The sequence below is a fragment of the Oxyura jamaicensis genome, chromosome 1 (genome assembly GCF_011077185.1).
Source record: "Oxyura jamaicensis isolate SHBP4307 breed ruddy duck chromosome 1, BPBGC_Ojam_1.0, whole genome shotgun sequence".
Taxonomy (NCBI): domain Eukaryota; kingdom Metazoa; phylum Chordata; class Aves; order Anseriformes; family Anatidae; genus Oxyura; species Oxyura jamaicensis.
In genome coordinates this window covers 2,463,062-2,483,968 of record NC_048893.1, presented here as the reverse complement: position 1 = coordinate 2,483,968, position 20,907 = coordinate 2,463,062, and the positions used below count along the sequence as shown (strand labels likewise).

The 20,907-nt window shown below is 47.5% G+C and overlaps 1 protein-coding gene across 6 annotated transcripts in view; it reads right to left on the bottom strand.

Moving 5' to 3' along the window:
- The window catches only part of PLXNA4 (plexin A4), a 407,314-nt gene that overhangs the window by 133,367 nt on the left and 253,040 nt on the right, over positions 1-20,907 (bottom strand). For 2 of the 6 annotated variants that reach the window (XM_035315928.1, XM_035315929.1), the window contains exon 5: positions 13,886-13,986. In XM_035315928.1, coding sequence (XP_035171819.1) covers positions 13,886-13,986 — 101 coding nt within the window. Of the gene's footprint in view, positions 1-9,590; positions 9,611-11,769; positions 13,677-13,885; positions 13,987-20,907 lie in introns of those variants that run through there. The other 4 variants (XM_035315934.1, XM_035315930.1, XM_035315933.1 and 1 more) reach the window with 4 other exon arrangements.

Below are 20,907 nucleotides of genomic sequence, written 5' to 3'. Positions count from 1 at the left end.
TTTTCCTTTGAATATAACTTACAGTTTTGAATAATGTCTCCTCATCTTGATGTTTAAACGGGCCTTTTTTTTAAAAAAAATTTTCTTTTACAGTCTTTCAGTCCTTTTTTTCATACATCATATAACTTCACAATCAGCCCCTTATATGATGTCTTTATGCAGTCTCTGGGATACCACGAAGTACTTTACCCTTGTGGCTGCTCCTTTTTAACGAGCTTCCTCATTTTTACGTTGTCCATTTTGAAGCTGAACTTCATTGTAATTTTTATTTGCTTTTTATTGGTTTTGTTGCTAGGGGACAATGAACCTGAATGCAGTGTGGTCACTCTTAGGGAGTGCTGCATTGATTGCCGTTCCCTGAAGACAGGTGTAACTCCTGACTTGTTTCTCTTTTGAGGGGTTTACCACCAAAAGGGTTTGAGCTCTAAGCGTTGTGACATTTGCTTAGGGCAAGTGAGGCCACTTAAAATCCCTCATTACTGCATTTTCTGCCCTCCCAACCTTCTGGGTTTTTCTCAGTGTGTCACAATCACTTTTGCCATCTTCAAGTGGTCAATAAAAGAGTCCTAACGCTGTTCCCGTCCCGAGGGATCCCTTGTCACTTGTGCACAGATTGACCCTATTTCCTTCCTTTGATTTTACATTTTCTTTAACATAAAAGCCCTTTCTTCAACATTTGACCTCCCCTATTGTTCCCAGATCATTTATGCACAGATGAGCTTCCTTCTATCACAGATTTGGGATATGTACCCTCCTAGTATTTTCATTTGAGCAGACTGCTAGCAGGTGCACAGAAGCAGGCATATTTTTTATTTTGTCTGATTGACTATTTCCACATGTCCTGATTAAAAGAGGTATTTATTAGGGCTGTTTTTTTGCTGTCTTCTACTTGTATTTTGCCATGTTCCAATCCAACCACTTGCCAAGGATGAGGGCATATTATGACTTCACCTTCAGACAATGAGTTTCAATTTTTCAAAACCACTTTCTAACCTCATTTTTATTTAACTGGCAACAACCAGGTTCCTTCCCGTGTCAGATCCTGCTCTTCCAAAGGTCTCCTTATTCCTCATAATCTTTTCCTACTTCATTTTCTTAACCATGTGTTGGGTCTTTGTGTCTGTGCCTGGTTTTGCACTTACAGAAGGAATAGCAGGTTTGTGCCTCTCCTCCAGGATTTCCCCCTTACTGTCTCACTGCAATGGGGAGCTATGGCTACGTCTCATTAGAATATTTAACAATACCAAGAAGCATTCTCTGATCCTTGGGCCAAATTACACAGTCTGATCACATTCCTGTTATTAAACTCTATTAACTTCCAAAACACCTAATGGAAGTCCTCCCCGACCCACTTAATACCCAACATATATCCAGGAATTGTTGGAAGGAGCAATAGTTGCCCCAAGCCAAACTATACTCAAGTAAGTTTGTAGTGTAGGAAAGTTGTGTTCCAGGGCCTAATAACATTCCCTAGATTTGTTCCATTTGCATTTGCAGATATCTATTCGATGGAGCAGGACCCCAGGACTTCTCCTATTGACTCTGGCTGGATGCCCCATGAGAGCTGTCATGTCTCTACCTTGCCAGCAAATTTCTGGTCTTACTGGCCTCGAAAGCACATCTGCATGTTTACCTGCTAATCAAATCCACCAGCATTCAGCTTCTCTCTTTCACCAGTGGTCTCTGTTCCTGAAAACATATCCTTGGTGTGAGAGGCCACATGGGCATCACCTTGGGGGAGATGTTATTTACATGGTGGTCCATCTCTTCTCCATCTGATGCCCACGTATTACAAAGCATCCCTTCATCTTAAATCTGCCACAAAGGAGCATCCCTGCTTCTAGCCTGAAAGAGCTCTATCTGGTTGCTATATGCTTCATCAGGGAACTTCCCTGTCAGCTCAAGTCTTTTCAGTCTGACCACCTTGATCTGAGAAAAGACTTCTTGAGGATCATGTTCTGCCAACATCACTTGCATGGGCACAGCATCTGCCCATGAGACACAAGCTGATGTTTGATGACACAAAGCCCCGCTCTGTTCCTGGATGCTTCCCAAAGAGACGTGGCAAACCAAAGGAGCATTATATTGTGATGTTAGCTGGAAAATCTGAACTCCAGAGGTAGTGAAATCCAGGGGTGGGAAGGACCACCTCGATTCACACGGTGCTTCTGCAGGCAACCTTTCCACATCAGCTTATACGGAAATATTATCGAGCTTTATCATAAAGCTAGCTATATTTTTAGCACTCTCTAATCCTAGTGGAAGATTACTTCAGATATTCATTCTCCTCCCAGCCAGAAACCTTCTTCTGACTTACACACTAAATGCCCTTTTTATCCCCATTCACTGCTGGGTCAACACAACCCACAACTTAAACCCCTTTCGCTTTCACAGGCACTTACTCCCAGGCAGCAGCCCAACCTCTGCCCACCTTTGTTTTCTGCACTCAGGGAGAATCATTTCAGCCTCCCCTCATGCAAGAAGCTCTGACAGCCCTGCTGAAAGTCTGCCCTGCTTCTATTTCTTTTTTTTTCCTCAGTTCACAACACAGCAGAGCTGCTGTGTCCTAGCCTGGTGCCTTAATCCAAAGAAATTCCATGCCATTAATACTGGAAAATGTAAATCAAAGCAATGGGAGAAGACACCTGGTCCATGTCCCCATTCCACAGGGATGTCTGTCTCCGTGTCTGGAGTCCCTCCAGCGTTATGCCAATGTAATCTTGATCAGATTTTCTGCTCTGTTTGTGTCCAAAGTGTTGAGAAAAGTGATCTAACCTTCAAGCCAAGTAACCCAAGGGGGTAGCTGCAGGAGTGACAGGCAGGCCAGCAAATTACCATCCGCTTTCTGGGACATGTTTCATCTACAAATAGCTCTGACGTGACAGAGATAAGTTGTTATTTCACATATTTAAAGATGTGGTACAACACGGTTCGGCCTTAATTTAGGGCATCAGCAGGCTATTGATTTTCTGATTCTTTATATCATGTTAATGATGCCACAATCATATCAGCAGAAGTGTACTCCCCTAAAGGTCCAGAGAGTAATGTGCTTAATAGATACTGTATGCACTGATGGAGTTTGCTATACTTCATTCTATATATGTTTTCTCTCTGCGTACTTTACTTTTTATTATTATTATTATCATTTTTAGGGGTAAATGCCCTAAACACTCAGGCAGATTGAAAAGCCAAAGCATTTACTTAGTTTTTAATTTGGGAATGGGGGCAGTGGGGAAGGCTGTCCTTTCCAACTCGCCCCAATCAATAGGAGATTAAGTACAGCACTCAGTAGCTGGGCTGACATGTTCCTGAGCAGCTCAAGAGGCGGCTGAATGATATTTTGTCAATTGACCGGATGAACTTATGCCATGGGTCTGCTCTCCTACTTTTTTCACCAACCCCTGCAGATTCTCCATCAGTGAAAGCTGAGAGGGTCAGTTTTTGCTCCTTGAAAGCACAGAGGGGAACAGAGAGCAGAGACTTGTTGTTGCCCTAAAAAATATCAGTACGAATTGTCCCTACTGTGCAGAAAATCACGTTTGTACCTAGGTATACCAAGCCCCTACAAAGAGAGGCTGCAGAATTCAGACTGATACCTGAAAAGAAATTTTATGAGTTAAGATGGAAAAATCCTTCTACTTTCTGGGTTACTCGTACTCTCAAAACTAGTTGCAGGCCTGTTTTCAGGATGGGATCTGGCTGAAAACGAGGAGGGAATGAGGCTGATTCACTCTGCTCCATGTTTGTAGTTTCTCTCCTCCCTGAGAAGAGCCCAAGAACTAAAGCCCCTGGCAGCCCTCCCAGCGCCCTCTTCCCCATTATGAACTGGCTGCCTCCTTAGAGGCTCTGGGTGGAAATGGGCCAGGGCAGCCTGCAAGGAGTTGAGAAAAGCCACCTCTAGCCCAGCCACATCTTAGTGGTGGCTCCAGCAGAGATGCTCTGCTCTGATAGTGCCTTATCAGGCCAAGCACAGAGAGACCAGGAGCAGATAAAATAGGAAAGTGCTATCTGAATTGAAATCCTGCCCCCTTTCCCCCGGAAAACAAGCCAGTGCTCACTTTGCAGGGCTGCCCGGTTGAAGCATCCCTCCCCGGCAGGCGCTGGAGGCAGGAGGTGTCTGGCAGCCTGCTCCCAGCTCACGGGGTGCCAAGGGAAAGGGCAGCTCAGGGGGGCTCCTGCCTGGCTGCTGCAGCTGAGGAAGTCTGCAAGCAGAGCTCACACCTCCTCCTGGGGAATGTCTTGGTCTCTTCTGAGAGTCTAGGGTGAGGAAAACAATGGGGTCCAGCTAGTGTCTTGTCTGATTATAAAACACCAGGGAGTGAAATCCCACAAACATGGAGAGGGCAGGATCCAGAGCAGCATGCCCTCACTATGCCTAAGAAGCTCTTACCAGTACAGGACACAAGTGCAGACTACTTAAACCTCCTTCCTGCCCTGCAACAAAGCAGAAGGAGCCTGGTTTTCCAGTGGTCATTTCCCCACCTCACCCTGAGCAACTGGAGTGGGACAACATTAATACAAGCAAGAGACTACAGACTCCCTTCCCTTCTCCACCCACCTGCACGCAAGGTTGCATTGCAGACATCTGAAACATTTTGGCCTCTTTTCCATTCCTAGGGCCAGTTGCCCTCAAAGACCCCATTCCCAGTGGATCCCAACCTCAAGGGCCAGTGCCAGGCACCGCAGTGCCTATGCTGGGTGCATCGTGTGGCTGGGATTTGCAGGACACTGCTACTTGCAAACGGGGGGAGAAGATCTAAATGAGGTCCTGTCATTTTCTGCTCTACTTTTTTCCTGCCACCTCCTGCTCTCTGCCCTCCTCCCCAGACCCTGGAACCGAGCAGGGCTGAAAGCAGGAGAGAATCATCCACGTAACAAACACCCTCCAGCCCCCAGACCTGCACTCAGCATCTGCGCTGAGCTAACAAGGGAGAAGCCTCCCAGGCATGGGTGAGCTAGATTGCGATTATTTTCTTAGTGTGTCTCAATTAAAATGTAGATCTCCTCTTCTGCCTGGGGTGAGAAGGGCAGAGGGCATTGGGAATGAGATATGGGATGGAGAAGCAGGGTTTTGCTCCATCCCTCTCTGTCCTGCCTTAACCCTTCTTGTGCCACCTCTGCTCTAACAGCCAGGCAAGGGCACGGGGTGATTTGGAAAGGTTTGGTGGTTTAAGCACCTGGCCACGTCTGCTGCTGCTCCTTTCTGCCTTAATTAAACAAACTGCAAGCTTACTCGTCCACTCATGAGATAAAATTAATACGGTCGTGCTTTATAGCCAGTCCTGGCTGGGAGCCTGCCATCACCAAGTCCAGCTCCCTGCAGGACTTCTGCAAACTGCATTCATAGCCCAGGTGCTTTAATGCTTTGGATCTCACAGCCTCCTGCAAGGGCAAAAAGGGCTCCTATTCCTCTCTTACAGATGAGATGCTCAGACACGTGGAAATTAAGGATCAGAGTCGTTATAAATGAGGCATTTTTTGATGTGGTTATTTAGGCTTCCCTAACAGAAGAAGCTAGTAAGAGAAACCAGCACTTCCAGAAGGCTGTTCACCCCACTCCCATGAACAGTTACAGTGAATGAGCTCAGAAAATGTAAGAAACCTAGCAGTAGGAGAAATAAACCCCCTCCAAAGCAACTCGTTCAAAATCATGCCAGGTATCTGATACAACTTCCTAAGCAGGAGAGGAATCAGTGGGGGAAAATAAGCAGAAACGTGCCCTCCTCCTCATTACCAGGGGCTGGTGCAAGCTGCATTACAGGACACATCCAGAGGAGATGCTCCATGTTCCTCCTGCATGTAGAGAAGCCCACAGCCAGTGGCAGAGGAAATTCACAGCCCGTGTGTCTGTTCTTGCCCAGAGGAGCTGTGGCTACCCCATCCCTGGAAGGTTCAAGGCCTGGCTGGATGGGGCTTTGGGCAGCCTGGTCTGGTGGGAGGTTGGAATTAGATGATCTTTAAAGGTCTCTTCCAACCCAAACCATTCTGTGATCCTATGATTCTTCAATGTGAATTGAAGACAGATGGAAGAAAACATGTTTGCTTTGAATCTCCTGGCTCCTTGCATCCAGCTCAGTCCAGCTCTGCCTCAGGATTGAGACTGTGTCAGGGCTGTGTTTCCATTACCTCTGGAAGAAATTAATTTGGTCCAATCTGTCAGGCATTGGAATGAAAGGCAAGAAATGCTGTTCCATTTCCAGATCTGTCACGCAACCACAGTCATCAATGTGTTTTTCTCCCCTGCTCTTCTCGGTGGCTGACCTGTGCAGAGGTCTGCAGCACGGTGTCACCCACAGCTACAGGGAGCAGTGGCAAGGTCCACGTGCAAGACATTTGATGTGAACAATGTGTTATACACCAGGGAGGGACTTCTATATCATCCCACCAGGCCAGAGATTGGGCTTCTGTAATTTATATTAGGTAGGTAAGTGTTAAAACATCTGTGACTGTCCTGGTTGATGATCCCTGATCTTGACGATATACTCTTCAAATGTTGCTGAAGAGCAGGAAAAGGCGCAATGTGATGGAAGACAAGATGCTCAAGAAAGGAGGGTGATGATTTGCTCAGCTCCACTCACCAAACAAGAGAAGTAAATAAGTTGCTGGGGGGAGGAAGAAGAGATTATGGGTGTGTGCAACAGGAGATGATGGAGTGCATTTTTGGGCAGGGGTGGTTGTGTGCAGACTCATGGAGAATGTAAGTCCAGATAAAGAGGTACTTTAAAGGTTTTCTGTGCTTTTCTTCAGCAAGGAGAACTTCCCGACACCTGCCTCCCTCCACCCCATTCCCTTCTGAGACCTGTCACAGGTCGAGTCTGATGAAATGTCACAGAAGAAGCGGTGGAAGGCAGACATGGCCCACCCTGGGGACAACCCATTTGGCGTGCCATTTTCCCTCATTGGCGGATCACGGGCTGCAGGGGCACCAGGGAGCACCTGACAGCATGGCAGAGCAATTCCCTACCAACAGCCTGAGTTTCTCAAGCCAGACATACACCACATCACTCACCGAGTCCACTCCGGAGCGTGGCACAAACTAGTGGGAAGCTCTAGCCCTGCTTTATTGCAAATTAGGACCCAGGAGGAATTTAAAATTCATGGCAGGACCAAGACTGGCTCGGGTAGCAAAACCCAGACCCAGGTCTCTTGACCACGTTCAGAATACACAAGGAGATGACACTCAGAGGTGGGATTTGGCTCTGTTTTGCTGCCCACACACAGGGGTCTAAAGTCACTTGAGATGTCCTCAGGACTCCAGTTGGTCTCCATTGTATCCACCAGAGGAAATGGATGGATCTCCAGTAGGGTCTGTGTCATATTTGCCAGCCATAGGTGAGTATCTCAGGCACCCTGGGTTATTCCAGTTGCAGCAGGCAGCACGGATGGGTAACTGAATCAAGTTGCTTGTGTAAATAAAAACAGCTACATTTTAAAGTCTGCTTGTGTGTTCTCCGTACACCTGTGTTTAGGCACCTGGCTTAAGTCCTTACGTTGCTTCTCTCTTATCCCTTTCTCATTGCTTGTCGCGGCACGTGAGATGTCCCTCCTAGCCCATGACAGACTGTGGCCGTGTTTCGTATCAGAGAAAAAGAAACCTGAGAGATTTCTCTGTGCAAAGGCTGAATTTTCTGCAGTGCTAAACCCCAGCACTAATACTTCTGCAGTGGAGACAAATCCCAAGTAGGGCACCTAACTCGCAGGGCAGAAAGCTTCGGCTGGAACCCGGCGCACAAACTAATTATCTTCCCACCCCTCCCTACTGCCCTCTAGCAAAATAAGCTAATCAAGGAAGAAGGTTGTTATCAAAACACATTTACCACACGCCTGCGTCTTGCAGTCCGCACTGCCCGGTGCTGGCCTTGAGTTGCCTCAGGCACGCACGGCCACTGAGATAATCAACCTGTGAAGGGCACGGCTCTGCCCTGCTCTGCTGGGTAGACCAGAGCATCCAAAATGCTCCCAAAAGGGACAGGATGGCACCTAGGGGATGGAAGGACACCTGCCCTGCTGGATACAGGGGTGCAGGCCCGGAGATGGGTTAGGTCTCCGGGTCTGGTGACCTGCACAAAGGTATAGGGATGGTTCGGAGTGGTTTGTTCAACGCCATCACCCATCTGTGTTGAAATGGGATTCCCAGGAGCTGCTGTTCCCCTGGGGGATTTATCACCATCAATAGGCTTGCTCCCCACCCCAAGGATTTCGTCTTGCTCTCCGGACTAAGAGCCCTGAGATCTCATTTCAAAGGGCCATTGCAGAGCTGTCACATTTGGGGCTATTTCCTCCGCACTAAAGGAGAAGCAATGCCCAGGTGTGAAAAGATGGGTACTTTTAGCTGTAGCGCAGCAGACAGATTAAAGATTACCCGGGCTCGATGCAGAAAGCTTAATGGGTCGCTGTCCCTCCCCGGAGCCCCCCTGCCACGCGCTCCCCTCGGCGCAGAGGCTGAAACGCCGTCTCCGGTTTCGCTAACTGCCTGGGAAGGAGTGAGAATCATTCCGTGCCAAGGCCAACTGGGGGAAGATGACTCCGCTTTCCCCTGCTATCAGGTGGAGAGGCTCACAGGCCGTGGGCGCTGCTGTCCGAGTGCCGGCTGTGAGCGGGGAAGAGCCAAAGCAAGCCCCGGCTGGAGACCAGGCGCCCTGACAGCTGGGTCCCTCCTGCCTTTGCCACCACGGACGGACACTTGGGCTTCTTGCACCACTGCTAACACTGCTGATGGACTGAGTGGAGACTTTGAAACCAAATGAAAGATTTCAGAGTTCCTGCAATTTTTCCCCCCTCAGATGGGGAAGATCAGCCCAGCTGGGTATAAGTTGCCAAGGCAATGCAGGATTTGAGTTGAAATCCATTTGTTCTTCGCATGACTGACCAAATTTGTAGGAAAACTGGGACAATTGACATGTAGCATTGTTTCCCCTGTCCCTGAAGACACTTATGGCTAGTCTATGACAAGATGATGCCAAGATGAGAAAGGACACAGAAAGCTTTTGTTATAAAGCAAAGGTCTCAGCCATAATTGCCCAGATTTGCTCATTATGCTAGGCAAATGCAAAATACTTAAAAACTGTCTTTTCTGAAAGGAATCTAGCTTGCACCTTGGCACAAAAGAGCACGAAGATCATGGCTGAGGCCCTGGTTTCTTACAATGGAAGCTGAGGGCCTACAGGCTCACTAGCTCCCGTGGGAATCAGAAAATCACATTTTCCTCACTATTTGCTAGATCTCACGTTGGCACTGGGTGCGATATTCCATCCTTCTGCCCTACTGGCTCCCTGCAGCCTTATCCGTACTGCCCTTCCCAGCTTCCTCAAGCAGCATTTGAGGCATCCTCCCTCCCATGCAGAAGTGGAGGGAAGGAAGAAAAGAGGAGGTGAAGGGGAAAAAGAAAAAAAAAAAATAAATCAACAACCTCAGCCTGAAAGACAGGCGCAGTCTTTCAGACGGCAGAAAGTCAAACACGAAAAAGACCCTTCAAAAAAAGGTCTTGTTGCAGCATCTGTAGGCAGCTTGGGTTACCCGAGACTCTCTAGTGATTCAGAAGACTTTGACCAAGAAAGTTAAAGCCAGGGACGATCAATGAGCCTCTGCAAGCAGCGTTGCATCGGGTTACCTGCTGAGACAAGACAGTGGAATCTGCACTTTGTAACACTTTTTTTTTTCTTTTTCTTTTTTTTTTTTTTTTTTTCCCCAGTCTGGCAACGAGTCTGAGGAGGGATTACAAACCCTCCACACCGATCTCTCGTTCCCTAGAAAACAACTTCAGTGCCATTTTCTTCCATACCGTGCTAGAAAGGAGAATTGTAATTTCTGGGTACAGAGGCATCCTGCAGCTACGAGGCAGGAGAACAGGACGTGGAGGGCAAGTGGCCAGATGTCAGGGTTGCCAGATGACAGCATAAAGCCCTTCTAAACGTCCCCCTGGCATCCCTTCTCTCATGGGTTGAGGGTGGCGACAGGAGGTTGCTGCACCCTATTCCCATAGTTTAGGAGCAGGGGGTCTCAACAAAACATTCTCCAAATACTAAATTGTATCAGCCCCTTCTAAAATGGCTTTCAAGAGCATTTCTTACTAAAAAATAATTGTTCCCCTTCAAGTTGAAAAAAAATATGTTGTGAAACATCACAACCCCCCCCCGAAACTGGGACCATTCTCCTCTCAGTTGCAGCTAATGATCTGCTGGCCAAGGAGTCCCCAGAGCAGCAGGGGCAGATCCCAGAACAGAAGGAGGCTGGTGCCTAGAGGCTACGTCCTCCCTTAAGGACAGCTTGTGCACGCTCCTCAAGTATTCATCCCAAAACGAGAGGAAAGCTAGAGGAGGATGAAATGAGGCAGTGAGACCGAAACCTAGGAGGGGCAGTTAACATGACAGAGCCTGGGACCTTCAGTGCATTCCTCCTTTATAAAATGTCACTTCTCCCTCCCAGGATGCTGCTGCTCTTCTGTCTCAAATATCCATTTTCTGGGGGCAGCTGGGGTGTTAAAGACATCCTGGAGGGCTGAAACGTGTGGTCACCATGTGCACATGGACTGGAGCTTGCACACATCTTCTCTGGAGCAAGTGATGAGTCAGGCAGGGATAACGAGGTCTCCAGGAGATTTGTCCCACCTTAGGGGCAAAGAGCTTCCCCACTCTCTGTCCTTCTGCATACAACAGGGGAAAGAGTCAAAGTCTGTCTTCTGTCCCCATCCATATTAAAATATGGATGGAGACAGAAGAAACTCGCAGGGGGCAGATATTGGATGGCATCTTTGGGCATGGCTGTGCCCAGCATGACACGAGGAAGCTGTGATTTATTCCAGGCTTAGAGAAGACCCTGCTCTGCTCTCGTCCCTCTCTGCAGCCCCCCGTTTGGGCTGGTGACATTGCTGTGACCTTGCAAGCAGGCACCGTGTGCCTCCGTGCCAGCTACTCCCTTTTCAGCCTCATTCCTCCACTGGTCCCCCCAGCTCCCACCCCGGCCCCTCGCCCTCCTCTGGAGATCTGCACGGCAAGCGAGCGCCGCGATTTCAGTTTGCACCAACTAAATGATTCATTGCCACCTAAAGAAGCCCAAACTGAGCCCAGGAGGGGAGCTGAGCTACGGCAGGGAAGGGGAGGGAGGGACAAGATGGGGACTGAAGATACGGCAATGAAGAGCTCTGGTGACCTGCTCTATGTTGGCTCTCCTCTTCTCAGGGCAGAAGGCAATCAATGTCGTGTCCCCCCCCCCCCCCCCCCCTTCCTCCTGCAGCCGTCTGTGGGTCTGTCTGCCTCTTTCTCTCTCAGCAGACTCGAGTTTCTCGGTGTAAGGTTAGGACAGAGGAGCCGTGGAAATCGATTCCCGAGCCCTGGCACACTGCCCTGCATGCAGACAGCCCCGCTCCGCCGTGAGATGCTGGATGAGGAGCTGTCCCCAGGCGTCCCCAGGCCTCCCACATGCTTGGAAATGGGGGTCTGGGGGGAAGCCCCTGAAGTGTGAGCCCCAAAGTAAGCGTGGCCCACATGAGAGAGAGAAAAAAACAGAAGATGCACCCATCCTACAGCTTACACTCAGAACTCCAGTGATGGTTTGTACTGCAAGAGAAGGATGTGTGAAAGGGATGGCTTTGCCTACGGGAGGTCTTGTTTCCAGCCCTGCTCTACCCCAGGTCTTTGACAGCCCATTTGCCTCCTGCAGCCCTGACAAAAAGCAGCTCTCACATCAGTACGGCTGGATTCAGCCACGGCCTGAAATTCCTCCTGGGAGGGAGAAGAAAAGGGTCAGCACACTTAAGGGGAAATATTTATGGCAGATTTCCCCAGAAATCCTTGTACAGTTGCTGACAATGCATCACATTTGAATAAATGCTTGGGGTTTTGACGTGCAAAAGAGAGTTAAGAATGGCCCCAGTATTATATGGCACTGTTACCCTCAATGTCCTGTACAGCCAAACACTGCTGAATTGCATCCTCCTGTGCCTTCAGGGCTAGAAGGATGAAGAAACTGAGGCCCAGAGAAGAACACATGAGGCTGCACCAAAACCCCATGCCATACTCTGTTTTGCAGATCAGGAAACAAAGGTTAAGTGACCAGAGGGAGGAGGACGTGGGGACCCTGCTGTCAGATTTCTGCCCGAAGGACCAAATCTGCATGTGGGCTTCTTATTCTAATGGAGTCGGGCTGCCACCCACACTTGTCACCAGCCACATTTCTGTCACTCTTTCACGCTGAGCTGCAGGGCAATCTGCACTTGTCTCTGCCCCTTTCCTCTCCTTTGGGGGATTTATTGCTGGGTGTATTGATTGCTTGCTGCCAGTGACCCTGGCCAGCAGGAGATGAAATATCTAGCATTACTCCGGTGCAATCAATGCCCAAATTCATGCTTGCATACACGCTGTGCTTCCCCTCTGCTGACAACAAAACACACAGTGCTCTACAGGATGGATGCATGCTAAGATGAGACAGAAACATGCTATAGAGCTGTATTACAAATAAAAACATCCTCAGGCCAGCAGGGCTATATAGGTGAAAGTTGCATGGGTTCATACTTACAAGACCCCAATTGAGGACTGGTTTGCCAAGGATCCCTCAAATTGTTCCAAAGCCAGAGTCAAGTTTTGGTCCGGGACATCTAGGTTTGATCTTAAATTAAGCAGACTGACATGGCTTTGGTTGAGGGTCATACAGGCTAAAGAGCTTCTGCAGAAGGTTGGGATACGGTACATTTTTGTTCCCTCCTGTTCCAGAAAGGAGAGGTAGCAAAGAGGAGGATCTCTCCAACTGGATCACTGTCTCCACAGGTAGAGTTTGCAATGTACAGGAAGGGTTCAGAGGTGAACTCAGGAGAAGACACAACTTCAGTAGCAGGGTCCAGCAGAATAACCACCCGTCACTGCCAAGGGCACCGAGACTTGGAGTGACAGCACCCTGCAGAGCCACGCTCAGCTGGGGACGTGTGGTGAGACAGATCCAACGCCCTTCCCAGCCACTGTCTCTGCTGAGAGGTTCTTGGCAAACGAGGCCACTCTGCCACTCAAGGCCAGGAGCTCAGCCAAGCTGACACCTCCCTCTCCACAGCTCTGGCAGAGGGCTCCCTGCAGCAGTAGATCACTGGCAGGGAAGGCTGCTGAGAGGGAACTTCGAGATCAACAGCATCATTAAAAAAAACCTGCAGAAAACAAAGCCAACGAGCAAGTCTCCTAGTCCTGGGGACGCCTGGATCCAGTGCTCCTTGCGAGGCACTGCACAGGGCACTGCTGTAGAGCAGGGAAATGGTGAAGCCAGGTCCCTTCTTGGCCTGTTACACAGAAGCCCAGGGATGTGGATACAGACAACTGCTCAAAATCATGGCTGGTTAAGCCAAACAATCAGTGCCAGCCCAGCTGAGATGACCCACAGAAGACAAATGCTTGATTTCAGGGTCAGCATTGTCCCACAGTGAGGTTGCAACCTAGAAGGTCCCCTTGAAATCTAACTTGGATCAGATCCTTGGGTGCTTACAGGGACCTGATTCCCCTCCAAGATCAATAGAGGTCATGAAAATTTGAGAGGAGAGGTTCAAGCCTGCAGTGGAAAGTTGCAGGTGTTGAGACAAGTCTGAGTCTGGCTGTTATCTAGGGCCAAACTTCCATAATCACTGGAAACGAGAAGGTCTTTGGCACCCAGAGGGAGCTGCTGGAGGGTTTGATTCAAAGCACATCAGGGCAGTATTCCTCCTGCAACAAGCAGAACATGGATCTGGTGGTTGAGGAGACCAGACTCTATCACCCTCCTCTTTCTTCTTCAGCCAAAAAAAATGCTTCTTGGTTAAACAAAGTCACCACAGCAAGCCCTAGAAACCTTGCTGGTGCTGCCTGCATGACTCTTAGGCTCACCTAAGGGCCATTTTTGGGCTCTGCCAGGTGTTATCACAGCAGGTACTTACGTGTTGTGAAGCACACACCACCCACAGTGAGGGTCTCCCGAGCCCAGGCACTCGCTGCAGGTCTCGTACTGGCTGCACGACTCCACGGGCACCCGGGTGAGCTGCAAGAAAAAGGGAGAAAAACCTGTCAGGCTTTTCGTGGGGATGTGCAATGACCTGAATGGCTTGGCAGGGGTGCCAGCCCTCCCCATCCTCTTGTCCTGGTGTCAGGGAACGAGCTTGCTGTCACCCTGCTTTTGCAGAGTCAGAAGTGGACCTGAAACACCCACCCACTGCCAAAATAATGCATTTTGCCTTGTTCTTTATTTTTTTTTTCTTTCTTCTTAATTAAAGCATTTCAGTTGGAGATTTCAAAGACAGAAGAGTCTGCTTAGCCTGACCTCCTCTCTAACGGACCTGAGGTTTTTGATTCCTATTAGGTTTCCTAAGCCCCTTACTTCTTTTGAAGCCAAACATACAATTTGGGCCCAGTGACCTGATAGTCTCTTTTCCGTTGAATAAGCTTCAGAGAGCTCCCATAATACGCAGTCAATTGCCAGTGCCTTCATCCTGGCTCGTGTCAGCGGGGAGAGTTTATTCCTTCAGATGATATAGTGTGGTATTATCCTGATGAAACACCACTGAGAACTGCCAACTATAAACTGCAGAACGGTTACTGGTGACAGATGACAAGGGAATACACCTGGATCAGAGTGACAATTTTTTTTTTTTTTACTCGGTGAAACATTCAAGAGAACTTGAACTGTAAAGAAGATTAAAATTCGTTCTGATTGTATCTGCAAACAAAACAAGAACAGGCTCTCTCTCCATATACGAGGGGGGTAAGGGAAAGGAAGAAAAAAAGAATCACAAGCAAAATTCCATCTATTTATGAAGGCCTTGTCTGTTTGTATCAGAAATTGGCTTCCTAACCACTACACAGACACCCCACGTGGTAGTAGTCTATGTGCAAATGCTGAAAATCTGTATTTTTACTTCTGGCAGGCAGCAACAGCTTTAGCAAACTTCAGACAGAAATACAATGGGGTTTATTTACCACCGCACCACTGCCAATGTCAAGTCACCCAAAGAAATCAACTGCGGATGCTGAAAGCTTTTAAGGACAAAGGGAGAATGTCAAGCAAAACCTACCAAAACACCTTTCTCAAATTGAATCTACTGCCATGAGCATAAGAACATAATCAAAACAGACCACAGCAATGAAAATGGGAAAATCAGAACAGGTATCGAGTCATTCCAACTCCTCCAAGTATCAAGAAGTTTCAAAGGCAGGATGACTTGGCCGTGAATGCAATTGTTCCACCTTCCTTTAGGTCAAGGCTTTATGTCAAGAAGGACTTAACACTTCATCAAACATAAACTTCTGTGTGTGCCAGGATTTTGCCCAATTAGATTTATATTGAACCCCAAAGTCTGTCTTATATTACAGTCCAGCTTCCAAAAAGACATACAGCTTTGACAAGAACATAACAAGGGGTGGGTGTTATTTTTATGTAGGTCTTTTTCCACTTGCTAGTTCCACCCAGGAAAAATGTCTTGCAAATTATTTTTCCTTGATCACATCTAGCTTGAACATATCTGCACTGCGAACATAGAGTACTTGAAGAGGAGGCAGATAATTCCATTTTGGAAGACTGTAAATCAGCCCTTCCTTAATCCAGATATAATCAATTGTGTAATCTCCACCTTTTAATTAGAAAGTTGTGAACACAGTTGGTAATGACTACGGAGTTCCTATCCAAACTACACTTACTTTAACATATGGCACTGCTGGATTTATCCTTATTAGCTGTAAATAATATTTCTGAACCTGAGCTTCTGAGCTAGTTTACATCTGCCTTATAAAAGTGAGCTGTGGTTAAAAAGTTCAGAACAGGTGCTGTTCTTGAATCTAATGATGTCAGGTTTGAATATTCTGAGTCAAAACCCACTTGTGACTATGACATGTGAACAATAAAGAAGTCCTGGAAGACTGAAATTTGCAATTTCTTTGCAAATTGCTACAAAAAGAAAAGTTAAAATCTGTCTCCGTAGGTTTTATTATTGTTATTATTTAATTAGCCATCAAAGGATACCTAAACTCCACTTGGAGGCAGGAGGAACCTACTGGGAGCCCAGATCTCTGTCTTTGCAGGCATGCTTTCTTTTCAGTGTCTTAGCATGCTCTTTTTTCGATAGGATAGAGTTAGTATGTTGTGCAGGAACACACCTTGCTTGTGGTGTTGTATCACAGAGCACAGCTAGGCAGTGTGAGCTTACACCCAGCCATACCCCAAATCTTGTCAACCTCGCGTAGTAGGTGTCCGGTGTCACCATGCACATTTCTGCGTGTTATTCCTGCTATATGAGACCTTTTATAAGTTCACCTCAAGTAGCTTTATTGTGAGATTAATTAAAATTGTACCACGCTGATAAATGTCTTGGGCTGGAAGTGTCAGACCTTCTAATTAATAAAGGAAGAAACTACAAAAAAAAAGCCAAAAAAAACAAAAGGAGCTGCAACTGAAAGGAAAGCCACCTAGGGGTCATCAGCTGAAAGGAAAAAGAACATCAAGTAAATAAGGCACATCAGAGGTCTCAGTTTCCTTTGGAGCATAAGCTGTAATTAATTCAGCTCAGCTTTCCAAGTTGGAAGTTTTGAGAACTGACCATGCCCCCCGAGACCAGTCAGCTTTTTATGCTGCCCCTAAAATATCTGAAAGAGAAAAGTCTGTGTTACCTCCCCGTTACAGTTCTTTGCTATTATTCATAACGATGAAGGGACCAGACAGCACTGAAGGCTGAAATCTCCATTGTAAACCAGACGGTGATCACTCCCTCCACCCGTTTTCCACCCTCAGAAAGCCCAACAAACTTTTCAAGTTGATTTCTTACCCTCAGGGGAGCCCCCTACCTCCGATCTTTCATCGGGGTAGAAATTCAACATTTTGCAGCAAATATAGCCAGGGTCTCAGCAGACAGAGGATTAACAAAAGCAAAACATCCTTCGTTTTGGGGCACGATGAGCCAGGTTAGAACCATTTGCATTCCTGCAGCGGTCACAGCTTAACTGATATTTTGGCCTCACTTCACTAGAGCAAAAGGGGAGGCTGCTGTTGTTGGTCTAAGGGCTTACAGCCCAGGGAGATGAGGCTCATATCCCTGTTTTATCCACGAGAGCCACAGCTGCAAGTGAGGTCTCATGCAGCTGAAGTAGGTGTTACCTAAATGCGTTGCAGGTGTGGGTCTATGGCTTCTGAGCAAGCCCATGCAGGAAGTGTGGGTATTAGCTGATTATTGAATACTAAGTCAGTAAGTACAAATAATTTAGACTTTGGGTTCTTTGGAACATAAAGAAATTAAAATAAAGCTCCTGACGATCCCTGTTCACACAGCTGGTGGACATCTAGGAGATGCTACGCTTCCAAGGCTTTGTCCATAGCACGCTGGGGAGCATCTAGACTGTCCCCTCCTCACAGCTATCTGCGGTGAGATGCGATCCCAGAAGCAGGGTGAGACAAGTGGTAAATGAAGCTGACGTCCTTCTCAAGGGCAGCAGGAAAGCAGCGAGCACGTCCAGCTGCCTTAGCTGCAGCAGGGTCTGAAGGGATATTTCACTTCGTCAACACATTCATTCACGAGTCCCCAAAGAAATCGTGTGCGCGTTTCTGGCTCCCAAGGACATCTCAAAAAAATCTGGCAAACCTGCAAACTGCCGTACAGCGTACAGCTCACCTGCAAGATATGGCTTGAAGGCTTTTCACACAATGCCAGGGCCATCCTCACCTCTGATCCGGCTCAAATTCCAAACCGCAGCTTCTGCAGCTCCCAGCCTTACTTTCACCCTCTATTCCCGGTATGAATGAGCTTCGGAAAGTCATTTAAAACAACGTGATTGAGGTTTTGGATCTGATAGACAGTAACAGTTAATCCTGTTAGAAATTTGGCTCCCGCTTCTGCCATTATATATTCACAAAAGCTCCTGCTATGTGCTCAGTCATAATTTTCTGGCTCCCATTTTTGACTTTTTTTTTATTTCAATATACATTACTTTTTTTTTCCCCCTTAAACTGCCAACATTCTGGTCAAAACGTGAATCATTGCACAATCTCTCCTGTTATAATTGGATGTTAATACAGCAGCGGGAGTTATTCAGTCTGATGGACTAAGTTAATTTAAATGTACAAAAAGGCATCTTAAGTAGCCAATTTCCTTCCCAACAGTCAAAAGATACATTTCCAAAACACTGAGCAGTGACTGTCAAGCTATGTGGGTTTGGTGAATGCTGCTATCTTTCAAGACTCAGCCCTGAAAAACCGCTGCAAGATTAAGAGAGGAGCTTATTTGATTTCAAAGTCTCACACAGATAATTCTTGATAACGCAGTTTATTAAATAGCAAGACAAAAAACACCTAAGAGACCACTGGTGGATCCAGATTCTGCATCCTTAACAGATTTATTGAGGGTATTTGGTCACCTGCGGGGCGTGCCAAGATGCCAATTTTAATTTGGCCTGAATTACGGACAAAGGGACCTTGAGTTCCTCTGGTTTGTTCCAACTCCTGTGCCTCCACCACCCAACCTGCAAACTCAGCAAAAAGCAGGGACACGGAGAAAAGAAAAGCCCAGGGATCTGAAGCATGGCTTAGACTGGTAAGAAATAGGATATTGTGCATGTGGATGTCAGTACAAGCGGTGGGAGAGGAGATGCTCCTGCGGGGATAGAGGCGAGGATCTGAGTTTGATTCCAGCCTGCCACTCCGGCGTGATGAGTAAATAACTTGCCGGTCCCGCTGGGACAGGCAGTGTCATTTCTCATCAGACACCCCCAAGCTCTTCGTCTTCATTGCAACGCTCTTCCCAGTAAATCCATGCTTACACACTTGGAAAACTGGAGGCTTTAATTAAGGAGAGTTAATTGGAAGCAGCAGTAGCTGTCAAGGACATATGACACAATAATTAAACTGGGGGTCAGTGTCCCCCTGCGTGGCAGGGTAAATTACCTGTCCAAATATGCTTGGTCACAAAGGGCTTCCTACCTACATCTGTGTTTGTGCTGCTCCTCCTCTCCCTTCTCTCCCTCGGGTTCTCCTGCACGTCTTTGGTGAGAGAATCCCCATCTGTGTTCCCAGGGCAAAACCCCAACCACATCCGCAGGCTACTCACACAGACAGAGATAAAGCAGAAACAAGATGAGATACTGAAAGATTTGGGGAAAATTGGTGATCCAATAGCCCCAGAAGTCTCTGGGGGTAAGGCTGAGAGAGGTCTGTTCCCATGAGATGCTCCCACAGTGAGCTTGGCAGTGGTGCTCCTACAGCAATGCCACTTTTTTGCAGCCCTTGCAGTGAAATTTTCTTCCCTAAGCTTCCCTTAGCAGGACCCTGGCAGCCAAGTCAGATGGAGACATTTACAGCGCACATGGTGAACGCTGGCTGAGGTGAATCCCTCATCAATGCCATTCTTAAATTTCTGCTGTTCCTTTGATCTTCTTAACGCTGCAAACACGTTGAGGTCTCCCCTCTTCCCAGTTACAGCACCAGAATAACCAGTCATACCGTAAAATGCATTTTTTTAAATTACTAGATGAGGGGTAGAGGAAACCCACTGTGTTGCATAGCTAGGTAAATGTTCCAGGAACTCAGAAGACCCCGTGTGATGACACAGACCATGTCTGAACAAGTGACATTCACAGTCTGCTCTGCAAATACAGCCTTCATGCTTTGCTGGGTCCAAACTTATTCCTGCTCGCTGTTCTGGCTTTATTTACAAAGAATCCTAGAATCATTAATTTTGGAAAAGCCCTCCAAGATCATCTGGTCTAACCACCCCCCTACCACCAATGCCACCCACTAACCATGTCCCCAAGCACCATGTCCAACCTCTCCTTGAACACCCCCAGGGACGGTGACTCCACCACCTCCCTGGGCAACCCGTCCCAATGCCTGACTGCTCTTTCTGAGAAGAAATGTCTCCTCATTTCCAACCTGAACCTCCCCTGGTGCAACTTGAGGCCAAACACTGATAACACAGATCACCTGGGTCCTTTTCTCAAAGGCTTGCTTGCTTCACAGGTTCCCCCTTCACAAATGCTCAGCCCATACCCTGTACTGACCCTTCTGCAAGGAAGTCCCCCATGCCCTAATGATACTCCTCCCAAAAGCATCAATGCTTGAGAAGAAGCTAGGGACACACCATCCTGCTACAATATGGCCAGAAACCTGGAAATTCAAGACCATGTTTCAGTATGGTATCTCATACAGCATTCCTCTGTTTTCATCTTGCTCTTCCTTACCAGTAATCCTAAATATTTCCCCAGCTGGGATAGCAACCACTCACTCCACCAGCATGCTGATATACTCTCCCCACGAGGGAGATTAATAACAGCTCGGAGGTGTGGAAGGAGTATCAGGAGATTTCACCCAAGCCTGATGAAACCAGCACCTTCCTGCCCACCCTGCAAGCCAGGACCAGGCAGCTTCAGATCCCCCGTCTTGTTTCCTTTATCCCATAGTTGAGTGTTTCTGTCTGTAAACTGTAAAACAAATGAGCTTTGGCTAAAAGTCTTCAAAACAGAGCCTCATGTCGTAATTAATACAGAGCCAGCTCATGCTTAATGAGAGCCAGTGCCTGTGTGGTTACTGAAACAAGCCTGCTGAGCAAGGGCTAGGTTGTTACCCAGGCTCTATAAAGACTATAAATAGATATAATTGGGACCCAGAATGGGATTTATGTCACTGCAATGGACTTTCACAAAGTCCACCATCATTCGAAAGCTCCTGTTAGAGGTGTGAGCAGTTAAAACACACGGGGAAAAGGTGATAGTTATTTCTAATGGTTACGACTACTTTCCAGGTCACCTTCTTCCAACGTCTGTCCAGATGCTCCCATCCTCTCCCTCAGTGGGACGTGGTTCATGAAGGATTGATGGTGTTGATGTAATTCCCTTGTACAGGATGGACTTTAATGCCCTTGTGCTGGGCAAGTTGGATTTGATGATGATCCCTGTGGGTCCCTTCCAACTGGGGATATCCTACAACTCC